The sequence below is a fragment of the Lytechinus variegatus genome, chromosome 5, assembly GCF_018143015.1.
Source record: "Lytechinus variegatus isolate NC3 chromosome 5, Lvar_3.0, whole genome shotgun sequence".
Taxonomy (NCBI): domain Eukaryota; kingdom Metazoa; phylum Echinodermata; class Echinoidea; order Temnopleuroida; family Toxopneustidae; genus Lytechinus; species Lytechinus variegatus.
In genome coordinates, this window is record NC_054744.1 from 8,167,685 (window position 1) to 8,189,214 (window position 21,530).

The 21,530-nt window shown below is 36.2% G+C and overlaps 1 protein-coding gene across 1 annotated transcript in view; it reads right to left on the minus strand.

Moving 5' to 3' along the window:
• Positions 1-5,543: 5,543 nt before the first annotated feature.
• Positions 5,544-21,530, minus strand: part of LOC121415192 (sodium/potassium/calcium exchanger 2-like) — a 47,798-nt gene continuing 31,811 nt past the window's right edge. The window contains exons 5-6 of the mRNA XM_041608356.1: positions 8,577-8,713; positions 5,544-7,862 (exon numbers count right to left, since the gene is read on the minus strand). Coding sequence (XP_041464290.1) covers positions 7,613-7,862; positions 8,577-8,713 — 387 coding nt within the window. The 3' untranslated portion in view covers positions 5,544-7,612. The remainder of the gene's footprint in view (positions 7,863-8,576; positions 8,714-21,530) is intronic.

Here is a 21,530-nt window from a genome sequence, read left to right on the forward strand (position 1 = left end):
TCACACAAGTTAGAAATTATGTAATTTCTTAGGTCTTGTCCTTTTTATTGGGTCAATTTTATCAACTGTGATGAACTAATTCACTATATTCATGTGTTGTATTGAGATATCCGATTTATATACATGTAATAAAAGGTTGAATTAAATTGAACTGAATATGTTCTTAATTTTATTTTTACTGAACAACCCAAATATTTACATTTCTGTATGTTATTGACTCGAACTATTTTCGATTTTTAAAGCAATAAAACAAACATAAGCTGTATATAGGGAACCTACAATGGTAGAATACCACTTGATCTACTCACACTTTTTATAACGTTCCATTTGGTTTTATGCCACATGGTCTAATTTTAGTTATTGTTAAACAAATTTCTAATTCACATTTAGCAAATTTACCAGTTTGTCTAATTTCCAGTTCGTCTATACCCATTTTATCTAATATCCACTTGATGAACTGTTTAAGAACTGTTTTAATTTGACAAAGTACAAAATAATAAGTATAACAAGTTTAAATTGGTGTTAAATGAACACCAGTGTGTTTGCAGTGTGCAAGCATGCTGACAAGTTTCTTGTTTGAGCTCATTTATCACTCTTTCAATACAGCAATGGCTGGTTGCCCCATCACACTTTGTAAAACATAAAAAAACAAAAAGAAACGAAACAGAGGCAGACGGATATTCTAGATGAGAATTCATAGTTTTTATTGCAATTCTAAATCTCAGCTTGCTTAACACAGCACATGAGAAAGGTCAAAAGTCAAAGGTCATTCTGTCAATTACTAATTACGGTAAGGAGTACGGTATACACATTGAAGCGACACATCATATCACTGAATCAATGCATCTATTCATTGCAATTTAGTCATTATAACATAGGCAACAATATATCTGCCTCTCTAGTTTCTTAATCTCAAATCCGGTGTATTCTTTTCAATTCTATTGCCATATTTGTTACTTCATTCGGTACTGCATAATTTAATGTTCTACTTAATGACGACTTCAAATGTTTTTTGCGATCGGGAAAACAATGAAGATATTCTTGCATTTTTCCTGCTCTACAAACACGGCCTGTAAGTTCTTGAACTGTCTAACATGAGTAAATACAAACACTGTATAATCATCATCAATATTGTATGTCTAATGAGAAGCAATAGAGTTTGGGATAAAAATTACTTAATGGGTATGATTAGTCCCCAAAGTGTAAATAAGTAATGAGCTGAAAATATGGATTGGTTTAGATTTATATATATATATGATTAAACATATCATGTTATATACAATTGAAATATATATGACGATATAATTATATGATTGTTAACAATATACTGGGAAGGTACACAGAAAATATGTTGAACAACCATAACGTACTTAAATCATTAAGACTAACACCATTTCCCTTCAATTTAAACAATCCAAAATAGAAAATACATAGACATGGAATATCTTGTGAAATTTTGTTCATGCAAGCACACACTAAAATTGCAAAACAATTTTTGTTCGATAGCGATAACTTAAGACAACGCTAGAAAATGCATAATATGAAACAAAGTCCTTCATTCAACCAAACCCACCCCCCCAAAAAAAAAAAATGAATAAATGAATAAAAAATAAACCTTATATATATTCGTTGAGTGGCTCAAGCTGTTTATCTTATTTTGATCAAGATATTTAGAATTGTTTAATATAAAAAAAAGACTTCTGTTAAATCAAACAGATTGCACAACTATTACCCATCAGCATTTTCAACACAGTTATATCAAAATAAATCATCATTGCAAAATATAATGCAATACAGTTAAATCCAATTTATGTCATAGCATAAAAATATTTTCTTCAGTCAATCACCACAAAATCTAATTATGAAACTAGGTTTGTTTTAAAAATAATTGTCCATTTCATAAGCTGAAAGTTACAAATATTGATTTTAAAATTGAATCATAGTGATTCTGTATATCAGATATAAATATGTTGTGAGCTATAGTAAAGGCTTGGACATATAGGATTTAAAAGGAAATATCATTTTTTAAACATCTTTTCAATCAAAAGAATAATACAAATTAATAATTTGTTGATTTGGTTATCAAGAAACCTATATATTAACTTAATTTGCTTTACAAGTCACTAAAATATTGTGATTTACTGCTGTCACACACATAGACTTGTGAACATTGAAATGCCTACAGTAACAGGTTACTTATAAACAAACAAAGAAAAGATCTTGGAGAGCAAGTAAAAAAGGTGAAGTAAAATAAAATATCTATGATTACAAATAATCATCTAGTTGGACAATACATAACTTACTTAACACATGCTACAATCAAAATAGTTTCCCTTTGCTTTAGCAATTATAAATGCATGGTAATGAACTGTCTTAACTAATATCAATATTGAAAATGTCTCAAATAATCTTTCTGCCACCACAGATTTTGTTTATGTGACAACATTAGATTTGACAATGCGTTGTTAGACCAATCAATCAGCAAAAAGACAATACAAAGAATTGAATTATATATCTTTGGTAATATTGTACATGACTGCACGGAGAGAAGTCCGACCCGTCTATGCAAAAACATCTGCTGGAGATTCGCGTTGAAACACCACATCATTCTTGCAATGACATCATGTGCTGCCATGATGGCGCTCTTCCACCATCACAACAATTTACACTTCGCAAGATATACATGCAGGGTATCACCTTTTATGGGGCAAGGGTGGAGGCTTCCAATGGGAAAAAACAAAAACATCTTGTTTTCAGCCTGATGAGTAGAATTGTTATATCAAGTTACCCTGGTTGAGCCAAACAAGCCTGTGTTTTGATCATGGACCCATTAACTGAGTGTTGATAAGATATTTTGATAAAGATCATTGGATGTTATATTAAGACATTTGGACATAGTAACAGTGAGGGCTATAGGTACATGGAGAGTTAGATGATAATTTATGAAGATGAAGAGATGACAGAGGAAGAAATAGATATAACAGAGGAAGAAATAGAGAAGAGAGACAGGAAGAGAGAAAGAGAGAGAGGGTAAGAGTAAGGTGAGAGAGTTAGAGAGAGGAACCAAAGGGTTGAAGGGAGATTGGGGAAGGGGGTAAAAAGGGGGAAGAGAGGGGGGGAGGGAGGGGGGAGGGGTGGGGGATAGGGGTGCATAAGAAACTGCTTTATATTTTCATATTGGTTTTTTTTTTCATGCAAGTAAGAGTACAACATGAAAAATGAAAATCCATAATTTATTGTTCGAAATAGACATGAAATGAAATACTCCGAAAATTTGCTTTGCCCAATTGATCGTGGGCCCGGCAGCCACTGTGCTGCGCCAGATCGACGAGGCTCTATCCCTTTAATCGTTGAACGCCAAACGGGGTATCAGCAACTCCCATCTTTTAACGTCTTTTAGTCTGACGCAGCCGTGGTTTGAACCCCCAACCTCCCGGTTGTGAAACGGACGCTCTACCAACTGAGCCAACACACCGGTATATCATGTAAAAACGTAATGAAATCCCTTCAGTCATGTGTGTCAGTAAATAAATAAAAATTCAGCATTATACATACTACTTGTAAATCTCTCTTTGCTAGCCTAATGTCACACATCTGTAGATATTATTCATTTTTCATTGACACAGTGAATAAAAAAACAATAAGTAATCTTCCCTTTCAATACAGCAAGTCGATGGCTTATATATATTTGCACTCGTGTATATCATAAAAGAGGAATATGAAAATATAATAAAATACGGTATATAACATATATACATCCTATTAGATACATGTATATGATTATTGTTACCAAACAAGTGAGAAGTCAGCAGATAATTGCACAAAAAAACATTTTTTTTCATCAAAACGAATTGCACAGATCTGTTCAGCAGATAAAACACAAAAACAGTGAAATATATTTATTTGCAGTTAACAAAAAAAACAAGGTATGTGTCATATGAATGAGCAGTGGAAATGAGAAATAGAAACAGAGCGTATCAGAGAAAATGAGTGAGAGATTGATAGAGAGAGAGGGGGGGGTGATAGGTCGGGGTAATCTGAGAAAATAACAAGCAAAAGTAATATAGAAATAGAAGTTGACCTAATCTGTTCATGTAAATTTAACTTTCAAACATTTCAAGCATGTGTTTCAGCCTAAAATCACCTAAAATTATCATAAGCCACTATAAATATATATTTTCACACATACATCAGCTGAGATTTATTCTCATACCTTGTTAAGTACAATACATCTTGAATATATTCAGATAAAAGGTCACTATAGAAAACACAATTGGAAGAAAGACTTAAAAACCATCACAATACCCAAATTTGAAGCATTCAAATATATCCTTCTTTCCAGCAGAAGCAATGTAATCTATAATGCACAAGTTATACATTAAACAAAACAAAAAATGATAATAAAAACAGAAGCATTTAAAAAATTTCAACACAAGATCAGTCACTAATTTTGCACAGCAGAAAATATATACATACATCAAATGTTCATGAAGGCAGTATAGTGAGCTATAAGTAAGTGGGTATAAATATAATTTTCAATCTTGTTCGATATATTCACATATTCATTACTTTCCTCTTCTGTTTTTACGACCATCAATATTGACTTCATTTCTTCAAATTAATGTAATTCTGCATGTAAACATTTTGTTGACATTTTCTTCAACCATCCCAGGAGGGTTTTTAGCAGACAAATAAGTTCAAAGTTTAGCTTTTGATTATTGGCAATTTGTGGGCTTTTAAAATAGTGAAGACCTTTCTAAGACTGAAAATTGTGGGAACAGAGATATTTGACATTCTAGTCCACATATATATTGAAAATATATTGATTTTTTTTCTTCAACAATTCATTTTGAGGAGCTTCATTAAAATGGTGACAAATAGAATAATCAAATTACAGAATATAAACTTCAGTTTACGTGAGATGTAATATTTCTCGATACTTTTTTATTACGGAAGAAAATTACAGTAGAAAGGTCCCCTAAAGTGATACCAATCAAACTACCATTATATGGGATATATATATATGACACATTTCTGAAGACATGAACCATTTCAGCATTGCGTGCGGTCCCATAACATCACATCAGTGTGCAGTGCACGTACCTTTTCTTGTAAATGTTGATTATCTTCAAATTTTCATGCTGGATTACAAAGTTTATGCACGACCAATATAACTTCCCAGCAGAAACTTTCCCCAAAATATAAATTTTCTTGTTTAGAGAAATTAAAGATTCAAAACTGCATAGCATTTCAGAGACAAAAATCACTTATAAATACACATGTCTCTGCATTTAGAATTTCATAACATAGATAATTCATATCAAAACCATCTTGATTTATCAAATATACATATGCTATATGATATCAATGGAATAATTTCAAACACATATTTTTCTTCCTTAATAGCACTATTTCATCACTCATACAGATTGAATTCATGGGCTCTAGAAGTTAGCTACTTTTCAACGTTATGAAAATGTAAATTACACATACTTGGAATTAATTTTGCACACATCTCAAAAATAATAGTATATAGCAGAAAGGAACATAAGCACTTATACATGTATATTTATATAAGCACATTCAAGTCCATTACATTTGAGGTATAATCTGTAAAAGTATTTGGTATTATCATACTCAGAAAGTATTATAGGATTTAATTCTTTGAATTTGATACTTCAGCCGTGTTGATTTCAGCTCCAAGAAAATGAGTCAGCAAGAGATACTTACAAAGTCAAATATTTTGAAAAATTCATCGGAACAGTATATGTGACAACACTATCAAAATTAAATTTCTTCTCCATATGAACCCACCTGGCATTCATTCAATGAATATTGTTAGGAGAGGTATGAACATGCCTGCAATGTGAGTCCATAGCAGGCAGATTTTCTTTTTTTTTTTGGGGGGGGTTATTTAAAAGGGGCTACCTTTCACCGCCCACATCTAAAAATATGCAACATTTGATGAGCTTTTAACATAGCAGTATATGGGAACTTCCCAGGGCACTTCTGAGCATTTCGGGGGTGGAAACCGCCCCAAACCCCTGGGTATTTTTCCCCCTAGTCCACAGGTTGAGAAGTAGATGATGTATCCCAAACCTCTACACAGAATCTAATGCCCTTACCTCTCAAAAATATAGAGATGCTGAAAATTGCCATTTAAGAAATACAAATTGACTTCTTCACATGGGAAATCAAATCAATATGTATATCTGGATTTTCCATTATAACTACTATCCTTACATTCTTGAAAGCAGGATAAAATCGCTAACATAAAAGTCTTAAAACTGCACCCCAAAAGCACTCCAAGAATATTGAATCGTTATGGATGATTGCTCAAGCTGGCAAATCCAGCCCAAGTAGCTGATAATCAATGATGCATGCGCTAAGAGACACTGTATGTGGAGAAATTTCTTTTCAAGTTCTAAAATATAAATTATTGATAGGTATCATGGGTGAGGGTCATACGATACTGGAGGAAAACAAACCAGATTCATGCTCCAGGGTGACGTCAAGATGGGCAATCTTTGATCCCCCATGTCAGATTGACAGCAGATAACAAAGAATAGCATGAATATTATTACCGTGAGTAGGGGAAAAGATGCCCCAACGCACTGGCGGTGTGTATGGTGCAAAGTATAATGGAGGGTTGTTTCACATAATCCATGTTGCTTAACACCTGGTCTTAAGAAACAACTATAGACTTAAATAAGCTCATTTACCTAACCTGACAATTAGCTTTGAAATTCAACTAATATGGGCTATTTTGGAGGAATATTTTCTTTCAAACAGGGCAAATGACAGGGAGATGCAGATCAGGACACTTGGAGCTTAGTGGGCATCTCTGGAATATAACCCAGTGATTTGATAATCTATCAAGGAACTTGAATACTGAAATAAGCCCAGCATAGGAGATTTTCCAAGAGTAATATCATCAACTATGGAGATGTTGATAAGGACTCCGGGAGCAGGTTTGACTCTTTTTCCAGTGATTTACAGTACAACTCTATGAGTATGTTCATATTATAAGTAACATTGAGTAATTCTAGATAGGGCTGTGTCTTCAAGGATATGTCAAAAAGGACTCCTAATGCAGGGTGGATTTACATACTTCCCATCAACTTCAGGTCTGCTTTAGTCAATGTGTATTTCTAGATAGGGCAGGTCTTCAAGGATATGTTGATCGGAACACCTAAAGCAGGATGAACTTGCATACATTCCATTGTCTCAAGGTCCGATTTAGACCTTGGGTATTTCTAGATTGAGCAGTATCTTCAAGGATATGTTGATCGGAACACCTAAAGCAGGATGGACTCACATACTTTCCATTGACTTGAGGTCCGCTTTAGTACATGACCATTTCTAGATAGAGCAGTGTCTTCTAGGATATGTTGATAAGGACTCCTAAAGCAGGGTGGACTTACATACTTTCTGATGACTTACTGTCTGCTTTTGTCCATGGTTATTTCTAGATAGGGCAGTGTCTTCAAGGAAATGTTGACAGGCACACCTAAAGCAGGGTCGCTTTACAGACTTTCCGATGACTTAAGGTCCGCTTTTAAGTCCATGTTATTTCTAGATAGAGCAGTCTACTGCAGGGTGGACAGGTCCCTTATACCCCGATGATGCACGGAATCGTGTCGGCCAGGAGCAAAAGACTGATGGTCAGGAAAGCGATGTAGAAGAGGAACATGAAGCCTCCCATGACCTTGGTCATGCGCCATTTGTTGACTGCGATGAGGATCACCACCAGGATGAGCATTCCGAAGAGGAGGAAGATGGAGCAGAAGAGGCCCCTGCTGTCCACGGGCACCGGTGTACCGCTACGGGAGAGGCTCCAGAGGATCCATGGGAATGGTAATCTGCAGAGGGAAGAGAAAAGAAAGGGATTGAGACTATAATTACTCTCTGTTATTCGATTGCCATGAGACTCACATTTGCAATAATGACGACTCCTACCAATCATTTAACCCCTCCTCTGATAAGATAGCAAAAATTGAAATGCAACCTCTTTGTCCTGAAGTCACAAACAAGGTTGTCAGCCAGAGCAAAATTGAACAATAAATCTATTACTAGTAGACTACAATAAAGATTAATCCTGTTAATCTTTTTTATTGCAAGGCAACTTCAAGCACAAAGATCTCTGATCTGGGTGTGTACACTGCTGAACCGATCGGTATGAATGCAGCGGGTGAGAGACAGCGCGGTGATATCTAGTCATATCGGAGGTAGCTCTTTTTGATCTTCGATATGTTGATACTAATTAGGCGATGGACTCCTTCGACCATATTTCTTTATCACACATAGCATAACTTCTATTTGCATTTGAAAAAGGCACAAATCCTCAATACTGCAAATTGCATTTTTTTAAATACTCAACACTCTAAAAACACTGAGTAAAATTTTTACCCAATATTGCGTAGAAAGGGAACATGCATGTTTGCTGGGTAATTTTTTTTACCAAACCAACATGCATGTTCCCATTTTACCCAATACAGGGTAAACCTTATTTTTTATGAGTGAAGACGATTCAGAATGAAATATAAGTCAGAAAAAATTCCCTTTTATCTACTTACCCAACTGTTATGTCAAAGATGTTGCTCCCGACAGAGCTGGACACAGCCATGTCCCCAAGACCTTTCCTGGCTACGATCACGCTGGTAATCAGATCAGGTATACTGGTACCAGCTGCCAAGAATGTCAGTCCCATCACCTAGCAAAAAGGAACAAAGAGAAATTTTAAAGTTATTCTATCAATCATCAAAATAAGAAAAAAGACTCAAAAGGAGAGGTACTATGGCAAGCAAGAAAGCAAGAAATTTATCCACATTGTGCTGCAATCGACCCAGGCGAGGTGAATGGGTACCCGGTAGGAAGAAATTCCTCGAATGCTTGAGCGATCAAGGTAGCCGTGCTGAAGCCAGGGTAATAATAGCAGGGCCCGCTGGGAGAACAGTTTTCGGAACTGAAGTGGCTACCCTGGGTAAATATGCCGCTATTATTATTATTATCATGGCTCACTGGTCAACTGTTGGTACTTTTGAGAAATTTTAAGTTATTCTATCGTTCATCCAAAGAAGGAGAAAGATTCCAAAGGAAAGGTGCTGGGGCTCACAGGTCAAGTGGCCAAACTTTGAACCACAGGGTCCAGGGTTCAAATCCCATTGCATCACTCGTGTCCTCTAGCTGGCATGGCATTTATCTACATTTGCCTTTCTCCACCCAAGTGAAGTATACATTGGCAACTGGTAAGAAGGAAAATATTCCTTGAATGTTCAAGATAGCTGTGGAAATAATTTTAAATTATTAGAAACATTGTATAGTTGAGTGTAATTCATTTTTATCACAACTCTTTTAAAGACAGAGTCCTGGGCTGGTATTCAATATCGAGTAAGTATTTTATTTAGCACTTTACTTGGCTTGGCAAAAATGCTTGAACTGGTATTCATATCTCATCTAAGTATCTTACATTATCAAGCCAAATTTAAGCAAAATACTTAGTAATAACCATTGTGACATAGAGTTTAAGCCATTTAATGAGCAATGTATGTATTGCAGTATGTATAACTGCACGTATGCATGTTTGTGCAGGCAAGCCAGACTTACACTAGGTAGGTGGTTGACTCTTTTGCCCCCCCCCCCCATAAGAAAATGAATATCAAAGATGGTCGAGTATTTTACTAAAGCAAAATGCCGAGTAAAAACCCTGAAAATTCCTGCTAAGTATTGAATTGAATACTGGCTCTGGATAACAAAAAAGTTTTATCATGGAGAGAAAAATAAAAAATACATTCACATCTAATGTAGATGTCGCTATGGGCATGTTCTGACATGGAACAGCAAAGCTCAGAAAAGAACGCTCAAAAATTTTGTGTACAAATTTAATGGCTAATGAGGCCAAAAGGGGGGGGGGACTTGAGATTTTTTTTCTCACTTGAACGCAAGTGCATGCTTAGAAAATAATAAAATGTGACATTTGCTGCACAAATCAAGACAATATCATGGTGTTTTCAGCCTTATTTCAAAGGGCAGTGGTAAACCACAGTATTACTTTCATAAAGAGCATTTTCTTTTCAATCTTTACAAGTGTCAATTGTAGGTTTTATGATCTGTAGTATTCTAATATGCAATCAAGCAGACAGTTAGCGAGGAAAAACAACATAATCATCATTATCATCATCATCATCATCATCTGCACCACCATCAGCAGCAGCATCATCATCATCACCATCATCATTATCATCACCACCACCACCACCATCATCATCATCCTCATCATCATTCATCACTATCACCATCATCATCTTCCTCCCCCTCCTCCTCATCATCACTCTCACTTCCATCCCCTCCACCATCATCATTAACACCACTCTCCTCTTCCTTCTTCTTTATCTTCAATTTCGTCATTGTCACAAACATAATCATCAAAATCATCATAACCACAAAATCCGTTTTCTCCATTTCCTCCTCCTCATGGCAGGGGGGGGGAGGAGAGGGGAGGGGGGCAAGATGAGCAAACAGCAATTTAAATTAGTATATGTTCTTGTGGTGAATTTAGAGGTATTTTACAGTTATCAAGATAGATGGTTGGGAGTCGGAGGAAGGGAGAAAAGAACAGGGATGGGGGGGGGGGCACAAGAATAAAAACAGTAGAAGAATGACACTCAAGTCTGTAAACTGGAGCAAGAAATAGAGCAAGACACAGTCCCTTATAGCAACACATTTCTTCACAATCTTTCATTTCAATGCCCTCATACCTATGACATTTCTCAGAATATTTCCATCCCAATCAATACGTGAGACAGGAAACTCTTACACTGCCACATGCGGGGTCTTACTTGTTCCAAGATTCTACCGCAACATGAATCGATTGCTCTTCAAACACCCGCCCTTCTCAATAGTAACTTCTAAGAGGAGGTATAATACAATAGAATCAAGATATTCATTCTCGTTTCAAAAGATACAAAATAAATCTTCATCAAATTTCACTCAAGAGTGTTGTTGTGAGACACAGAGATGTACATTTTTTTCATACACTTTGTTACCCCCATCCATCATTTTTATAGGAATATTTCCCTTTCCAATAAAAATAAAACCAGGAGAAATAATTGAATACTCCTGGAAAAGAATTCTAAAGAATAAGCATGATAAACATGGTATTTCTATGAAAGACAAAAATAATATTTAAAAAATATCTAAAAAAATAAAGTTTTGGAAATAGAGATTCTTTAAAGTGTTAGAATTCAAGTTTCAATAATGCAAGGGATTATCTCATTACCAGGTCCCTCGGAGAGGACTTTAAGCTAATGGTCCTGCAGTTTGTCACTTCTAAGAAAGCAATCATATTTTCTAGCAATCGTGTAAAAACAACCTCAATTCTCATTGAAACAATTTTTTTCCACATAAAGAAAAGCATTTTTTTTACAGAAATCATCAACTATTAAGAGTTATTTTCTGAGGGGAATCATCGATATAACCTAAACTGAAATTATTCCTGAATATGCTCCACTTACAAAAATGCTTGAGAATTTGTTTAAAGAATGAATCATATTATTAATATTTTTCCTCACTTCACCGAGTTCTGCTTGGGCTCTTGGTGAATCTCTTATTTCAAAATCCAAATATAGAATAGTTTTCATAACTTAAGTGATACATATAGTTGAGGAATATATAGGTATGAATAAAGTCACAAATGACACAATGATATTTTTAATCACATTATTGGGACTGAAAAACTCCATCCCATTTGTGCTTTAAGATCAACAATTTTTTCATGTGACCGGGATTGCCATCCGTCGTCGGCGGAGAAAAGCCAAACACAATACCTCATTGTCAAATCATGGGTAGGATTTCTTTGCTTTGGGAGTTACACTAGAGTAGCTCGGAGCAGGCAAAGATGAATGCAATGTCCCGTCATTAATGTGCTTAGCAATGCATCTCTTTCAGGGACTCCAAACCACATAGGCAAACAGTGGCGTGTGTGCCGAGCAAATTCCCGTTGCCATGGTACTTGCAAAATCATGACTAATCTAATAATCTGGGGCTCTGTGCAAAAGAAGAGGCTCGAAATGGAAGCCCGCGGAAAGTAGCTTCATCATCTGGCGTTAGATTACCTAGATCTTATTACTTTATCTCCGTCTCATTACCGTTCGACGGGAGGGGGAGGGGGGATATATCTACTTGGGTTGATGGAGATGAAGGGAAGCGACATTCTGTTTGCAGTTTAACTCAAGAGGCAATACAGATATAAAACGTAGGGAGAAATTAGTGCCGACTCCGGAAAGGAATGGAACAGAAACGGGAGAATAGAGTAAATAGGAGGCTGTTTACTGGGCGCGAGAAAGATGTTAACAGAGAGGGGGAGATGGATAGGCTGTGAGAAAGATAAGAGACCCACACACACATCATTCACTGTCTTCTGGGGCAAACAGAGACAGAGGCAGACAGTGAAAGCAAAAGATCCAAAAAACACTTGAGGGAAGAAGGAAAGAGAAATAAAGTTTACCATAACGAAGAAGACTTCAAAGAGCAAAGGCCTAACGACACACGATATTATCGTGGCTGGGCTGTTAAAACCTTGTATCTCAAACTTTAAAAATTTCGTGGGCACCTTAGCAAAGGCTGTGTTTTAAAAATAAGGAAATGGTGACAATTTCATATTGTGTGTAACATTCTCCTGATACCTGTCAAGAACTCTTTCTAGGCAAATAAAGGCTGCTACCTACATGTTAATACTCTAAAATCAAGCTTATTCTGAGATGTCATAAAAATGAATATTTCAGTTTTGAGATACAAGGTTGTAACAGCCCAGAGACGATATATCATTTAATGAAGCAAAATAAAAGAGACAGATAAAAATGTGTTTATGTAATGAAGAGATATGGGCGGTAAAGGAAAGACATGGATAATGTGTGTAAAACGATAAACCAAGCAGTAGAAAATATAAGGGAAAAAAGAAAAACTAGAAGAGAAAGAAAGAAAATGTTGGACACAGACGTAGTTAGGTAACAAAAATCATGTCGGTGAAAAAATTCTATGCAAGGAGATAACAATCATTTCCCAGCATGCTTGTAATTAATCAACATTCACTGGCTAAAAATGGGATTTTTCTTTTACTTTTTCACCTTTTTCCCCTTTAAATTAAAGACACTTCAAAGGGAGGATGCTCTATGCAGGTGTTATGAAAGTCGATTATGACACACAGTTCCCTCGTGTTATGAAAGTCAATTACAACACACAGTTTCCGAGCATGATCCCTGAATTGAAGCAATCATGTTGATTAATAGGGAGTGAGGTACGAGCTTCAGGTACTCGGTATTGTGTTCAAAACCCTCTCAATTGATTATTAAGGTAGACTAAGTTGATGAAATGAAGACGTAAAATGGAAGGGAGTTCGCAGAAAAAAAAAGACAGAGTGAGACGCAGAAGACGAACAAGAAAGAGAAGAAGGATGAAAGAAATTAAGTTTTTCAGAGTGTGGGAGAGATACAGATAGAGCAAATGAGAGAGAGTGAGAGGAGAGAGAGAGAGGGGGGGAGGGGCAGAGAAAGCCATGGAGGAACAGAAGGAGAAGATAATACAAAAAGACGTTCGATTCATATAATCAAATGCGAGACAACTTTTTTTATTATCATTTATCGGCCTACTTTTTACAACCTGCTGCCTAAATTTCCAACCTGATATGTAATAATCTTGAATATAATTTTTGTACTGGGATACTTGAAATATGTTTTGTTATTTATATGTCAAAATGTACAAAAAAACCTGTAATTGTTGAAAATGGAAATAAACGAAATGAAATGAAATCTGCAAAAATGGAAAGGCTTTAACAATGCAGTCAATGAGGGTTTCTTCACAGCTTTTTTTCTTTTTTATATTTCTGGGGCAAAATTTGTACCCTGTGACCCACCCATCAATATCTGTGTGTGTGGTCTACAATTGTTTCTCAAATGAATTTTTTTTCACATTATTGAACAAAACTTACACAGAATAATGAAAAAAAAAGATATCTGATATATTTTCAGGAATATGTATAGTTACAGAGTAATGGCAATAAAGATCAGAAAAAATACTGAAAAATGCCAATCCATTTACAGTGTGGTCCCACATGTTGTTTCCGGTGTATAGCTACACCAGGAAAAGCACATGGTAATGAAAATGCAGATAATTTCAAGCAAGCATAAATCATTTGGATTAAACTTTGCTGTTCTAAATATGAATCACAGCATATGATAAGCAACTTCCAAACATTTCCTACCGAAATTCGATTTCCAAACCAGCACTTGATATTTGCTTTAATGTGAAATTTTCCCACTTCCAACTTCCTAGAAACAAAAAATGTTTAATAAGTACCTACCCAACTCTTTCCACTCATAATTAACTTAGGCATTTTGCAATACAAACATAATAGTCCAACAAGAGCATTTCTATGCAATGTTTGCGATAGTGAGAAAGAATAGATTGACGGAGTCACTTTCTTTTTATTTAAATAAAATTGAATCTAACTCTTTCATCAGGATTTCCCTCTAAATGCGCAACTTTCTTTGCAACCGGACGGTCAAACTCCAATTCCGCAATGTGTATTCAGCTTTGAGCATATGAACGATGGGCATGTATGTGAATATATTTAGTTTGACAAACATATTGGAGCTCTTGACCTTGTTAAAATGTGTTCACTGATGTGTTCTGACAGGTTGAAACAGCACGTAGCTATTCATACAACTCCTGTTCTCTATCTCTCTCTCTTTCTATTCCACCTCTTTTTACTCTCTCTCTCTGGTTGTATCTCTTTGTGTAATTTGTCATTGTCTTTTTGTTTTTTCTGTGTCTTTTGTCTCTCTCTGAATGTGTATACCTTTGTGTCAAGTTTGTCTGCTGTGCCTTTTTTTAATCTGTCGATATGCATATATATTTTTGTGCCATTTTCTTTTTGTCTGTCTTTCAGTGCCATTTTTCATCTGTTCTTCTGTGCCCCTTTTTGTCTCTTTCTGAATGTGTATACCTTTGTGTCATCTTGTTGTCTTTCTGTGCCCCTTTTTGTCTCTCCCTGAATGTGTATACCTTTGTGTCATCTTGTTGTCTTTCTGTGCCCCTTTTTGTCTCTTTCTGAATGTGTATATCTTTGTGTCATCTTGTTGTCTTTCTGTGCCCCTTTTTGTCTCTTCCTGAATGTGTATACCTTTGTGTCATCTTGTTGTCTTTCTGTGCCCCTTTTTGTCTCTTCCTGAATGTGTATACCTTTGTGTCATCTTGTTGTCTTTCTGTGCCCCTTTTTGTCTCTTTCTGAATGTGTATACCTTTGTGTCATCTTGTTGTCATTCTGTGCCCCTTTTTGTCTCTCTCTGAATGTGTATACCTTTGTGTCATCTTGTTGTCTTTCTGTGCCCCTTTTTGTCTCTGTCTATATATCTATATATGCAAGGGAAGGCGGGGTAAGTTGAGCATAGGGGCAAGTTGAGCCACCACCCCCAGGCCAATAATGAATGAGTCAGACATTGTGGTGGTGTCATGTATTGATGACCCATTACATTACCCTTTACCCAACCATATTGTTTTCGACTTTGAAACAAAACATACTTTTTTAGACGGAAAAATACAAATTTCAGGCAAAAAAGTAAAAAAGGGTGTAAAATAGAGGAGTGCTTTTTACCCACACATGTCATTAAATATAATAAAGAAATAAGAACAATATTGTGAGTCCAGGTATGGATCTTCATTCATTGTTTACAATGAGTTCTATGTGACTCATCAATATATATTCTCACTTCCACCATTTCAAGTGGGATTTTTTTATAAAGATTATGCAAGTGACTGATGATGAAATAAACACTTAAAATTTCAAGCTACGCTGTTTAACCCCGTCACTCTGATAGCATTTATTCTTTAATTTTCTTCAGCAGCGTTATTAGTACAGACATGTGACGTGGGTTAGGGGGGAAAAACAGTTTCAAAGGGGTTCTGTTTACCCTCTAGAGTGAAAAAGAATTGATGAGGCCAAGTACTCCCGTGACTCTCTGATCATCATTTCAAATCAAAGACAAGGTGAAATTGGCAATGAGCACAGGGGCCCGTTGCAGAAAGAGTTGCAATCAATCGCAACTCAAAAAAATCATGCGCAACTTGATTTTCAACCAATCAGCAGCATGCATTTGGGACTTGCGATTGATTTTTTGACTTGCGATTGAACGCAACTCTTTCTGCAACGGGCCCTTGGTCATTAATGATGCACATAATTCAGAAAAGATTCTACGGCCTTCATTATTCTAACAAAGAAGCAAAAATGATAAAGCACGCAAGAAAAAATATGAAGGGTCACCAGAGAATTGAAATATTCCTATCAGTGGTCAAATAGTCTCCTCCAAAGGTGTTATGAAAGAGATTAATTACATCACTTTTGGGGAAGATATGAAAAAAGTCTGATAATACTCAGATGACCTGAATTGAAAATTCCGCTTTTGTAGGATTTCAACAACAATTGTTGTTTCAAATACGGTGACACAAGATTTGATCCTGCGACATTATATTAGAGGTGGAATTTTAATAGAGTTTTTTGGTTCAGGATAATGATAAGGATTGGGGTTCATTTAGTTTTGTAGGTTAGATTTTATGTTTGGCTTAAAGGTCAAGTCCACCCCAGAAAATTGTTGATTTGAATAGATAGAGAAAAATCAAGCAAACATAATGCTGCAAATTTCATCGAAATCGGACGTAAAATAATAAAGTTATGACAGTTTTAAGTTTCGCTTATTTTTCACAAAACAGTTAAATGCACAACTCAGCGATATGCAAATGAGAGAGTCGATGATGTCCATCATTCACTATTTCTTTTGTTTTTTATTGTTTGAATAATACAAAATTTCAATTTTTACAGATTTGACAATAAGGTCCAACTTGACTTAACCATAAACTATTAAAATAATGGTAATTACACATCTTCAGGGAGAAATAAAACTTTGTTGCACTTGACAAGGAGGAGAAAATTAGAATATTTCATATAATAAAATACAAAAGAAAATAGTGAGTGGGTGACGTCATCAGTCTGCCAATTTGCATACCGACCAGGATATGCATATAACTGTTTTGTGAAATTAAGCGAAACTTTAAAATGTCAAAACTTCCTTATTTTACATCCGATTTTGATTAAATTTTAAGTGTTTTGCTTGTTGGATTTTTCTCCCTTTTTTCAAATCAACTTTCTGTTGGGGTGGACTTGCCCTTTAACATGCAGATTTTCATTCAGAGCAATTGTCATGGATCCTCAAAAGCAAGAAAATCTAACATAATATGACTCCATCCAATCTAATAATTCAGATTGGTTTTCTCTTAAGAAGGAAGGAGGGTGATTTCAAGTGTAGTGTGGTAATTGGTGTTTTATTAACCTAATATAAGTTTACATAAACCTTGGCTCCAATCAATCGCAACTATGGAAAGCCAGCAAAGTCAACATATAAAATGCATGTTTGTTCCAAAAAATTCTAGATATGAATGTATATCCATTGATTTCTTGACAACTTGGTTAAAAAGGACATTTTGCGAATTTCCTGTAGAAAAAATTATGACACTGATGGATTTCCATAGTTACACTTGATTGGATCAATCGTAACTCTTTGTAAGACGGGCCCCTTATGTGATTTTTCATAAACAAATTCAACACCAATTGAGACTTGTTCTTCAAATGGCCTTACTATTGTTGTTTGTATCGTGTTGATTTAGAAATTTGCCAACACCAAAACCAACTACAAAAAATTAATTTATTTCCCCAAAAGTAATTTGTTACCTTAATTCATTTTACAAGTTTACAAAATCTTGGGGGGAAGATCATTTGCTTTTGCATGCCCTACTTTGTGGAATAGCCTTTCTGAAGACATAAAAAAATGTACCTCTGTCGAAACTTTCAAAAATCTTCTAAAAACTTTGCTATTTAACTCTTAGCTCTTTATGCGCCTTGAGCACTCTACAGAGTGGATTTGGCGCTTTACAAGTCTCATTATTATCATTATTATTACTGGTGTATAGTGGTAAACTGCATGCACCTACAATGTAATTTCTAGAGTTGAATATTCTGTATCAGGCAACAGGTTTGTCAAATTTATTCGTGACCCTGCATTCATTTATTCAAGGAGCTTTAGTTTGAGGATGTCATGCTCTGGTCAGCTGGCCTGTAGACATAAACGGCACTTTATTTGACCACACGCTTCTGTGGATCAACAATGCTGCTGTGGTCAGCGAGAGAGGCAAAAACCATAACGGCCTTATCCCATTGGTGGATCCAGGTGGGGGGGGGGGGGGGGTCCTTAGGGGTTCAGATAACAGTTATCAACCTAAAGACTGAGTAATGCATCCAAAAGTGGTTTTAAGTGCCAGTAGGTGGTTTCAGACCGCCTCGAAGTTCGCTAGTTCCAGGTATTCTCTGATCGGGAAATTTACCCCGATCAGAAAATACCAGGTATTTTGGTAATGTGAAAGCAAACTACGCGTAATCTCCCCGAAAGAAAATACCCGCTAAATAGTAGGTACTTGGCGAAATTACGAGAACTTTCGTGGGGATTTTCCAAGGTCGCAGGTATTTTGGCGATGTGAAAGCAAATTACGGGAACTTTTAGCCCAGCGTGTCGTTGGGCGCGGCGGCGTGGGTGGCTGCTGGGCTAGTGAATTTGAATCTCGCGCCTTGCCTGCTTATCAGACCATACTGCGCATGCTCGTAACTTCGGGAACTTATCCCGAAGGGTACGTCGCGGGGCGGTGTGAATGCAGGAATAATTAATGGGTATTTTTTAGCCAAAAAAGTTCTCGTAATTTAACGGGGATTCTTGTGATCGAGGCGGTTTGAAACCGCCTAGGGAAAGTTTTTTGATACAAAGATTGTATACTGGTATTTTCATTATCAACGTTCATAATGATGGAGGGGTACGAGTCAAAAGTTTTACATTTCTTATGCAGTTTATCACCTTGCTACGTGGGAACACAGCCTAATGCATTGAAAGACCACACCCCCCTCCCAAAATATTTGAAAACTTACATGTTTTTACTCACAACTTGCATAAAATTCATCAAGTGTGCATGAAATCCTTCATTTTCACTTCAGTAAGTGCAAAAGCACCCCAATTACAAGCTTGGTTGCGTCGCTCCCTCGCTTTTGAGTTTTATGACAAAATTTCATGCATCCTGCCCCCCCCTCACACTAGGAAAAAATTCCTGCATACGGCCATGTATGATTCCATGTTGCTTAACGTTCATCGCATTCATGTCTTGCTGGGTGGTATTAAATTGAACATTGCCTTTGACTTATAAATCAAATTACTTGTCATGTTTATAAATAGGATGGGCAAGAAGGCAGTGAATGGTAAAATTGAAGTTCAAACCACAAAGGATTATCAATTTAAAGTAGATAGCAATGTATAGAGGAAGAGAGAGCGAGAGAGGGGGGGGGGTAGAGAAAGGGAAAGAAAGATAGACAGTCAGATATAAATAAACCTGCACATATTTAAATGGGATAGGGAGATATGTAAATGTATAATGTAGGACTTTTATGTATAGTTTTAAAATATGAGCAAGAACATTGTGCAAATCACTATGAATCATTTGAAAACTGGAAACACGATAGTCAATGTCATATGATATTCTATAAGAATTCATTGCAAAACAAATCTTGAAATTTACTCTATGGGATATTAGTTGTTCTCATTGAAGGTATTGAATATTAACTCAACTTTAAAAAAAATCTTTATCACTTCAACATTGAGTTTGTATTATAAGTGTTTCACTGACGAAGTGTATGATTAAGTTGCTGTCATGGCTTGAATGAAGCTATCAATTGTATTTTCATTTATTGCCGGGAGCTCTTTAGGAGCAATGGAAATCAATTGATTAAAGTCTGCATGAGGCACTCATTCTACCCACAGAGAAAGGAGTAGATGGGACTACACACAGATACAACTGAAAATTTAATTTCTCCTTATTTAACGGCATTGCCAGAGAAACCAGTCCAGTGCTCCGTAACACAAAGATTAGCGATCAATCGCTAAATGAACTGACCAATTAATATCAATGTTACATGCGCAGTTTGTTTAAAATTATGACCAGGAGCCAATCATTGCGGCTCTTTTCTATTTGCAATTCATCGCAACCCTTTGTGTTACGGAGCCCATATGATATTTCTACACCGATATTCTTCCACAAGGACACAAGAACGTTGAGGACCCTTGAAAATTGTTTTCCGTCTCATGATCAGGGGTCTATTTTGTCTACTTTGCTTTCAGTGTGCAGCCAGACAGGTCAATGATATGTAATACCAAGTTCATTATGTGGGGGATTTAAGTGCTTCGGTTGAGGGACTGTTTACAGCTTATACGATACAAGACAGAGCTAGGCAGAACTGGTAAACAGCCACCTACGTTGATCAGCTGACTGATCACATGACCTTATTTGTCATCCAATCTCACACCTTGAAAAAGCCTCGTGCACATTATTTATGTTTTAGACTGGTGCTATGATGGCCCCTCAAAGGCTTCAAGAAAGTTATTACCATCATTAATTCATGCAAATCAAGATAGGCAATCTCTCAACAAAAAAAACCTAAAGGATCACTGTGCAGCAATTGCATGAATGATCATCATCATCATTTATTTCTACGAGCATTCTCCGTCTCACGAAGGGTTACCGACTCTTCCTCGATGATGACACTTCCTCCTTCCCCCTCTTTCTGTCTGGAGCATCCTCCTCGTTCAGATTTTTCATAATCACTTTCCAAATAAGTGTTTAGGAAAAAGTCTTGTTAAAGCATCCGTCATTGTCAGAGAAGCTGCCAAAGCGATTGCAACGAGAGCTTGTTTCAACTCCCCCGTTCTTGGTAGCACCTTCAACGATTCACCACAGACAAAAAAAAGGAACACAATTATCGCCTTTCTCTTTGAATAATGAATATGAAATACGTAGCTCCGTTTTACTGTTGGATGATGAATAGTGGTAAACCCCACAGCTTTAAAGTCTATTGATAACTGCCGACTATGCAGTCAGTTACTGCAGAATATGAACAAAGTATCATCTGGGCCCGTCTTATGAATCCATCAGCGCAGTGAATTTTATAAGAAAACCAGGGATGCATGAATATACATCATAGCTAGAAAATATTTTGAACATGCATAATAGACGTTGACGTTGCTGGCCATCCATACTTGCGATTGATCGAATCAATCGTAACTATTTGTAAGATGGGGCCCAGGTTGATTTCAGTCAGAAGAATCATTGCATGCATTTTGCAGTTTGTCGCAAGTCATATTTAAATTTTAAAATCAGTATGAGTTATGCCGTCATTTTTTTTGGGGGGTATTGTAGGTTATTGCTTGTCTGTATCTTGTAAGAGAAGAGTAAAATCAAGCTAACATGCATCTGTTTTAATTGCAAGTGTTCATATCAGGGCCTCATTGCATGAAAATTATCATTACAGTAACTTTGCCAAGTAATGGTAACTTGCTTGGAATCCTTGATTTTGATTGGCTGTTGATCGTCGTTACCACGGTAGGTACCATTGG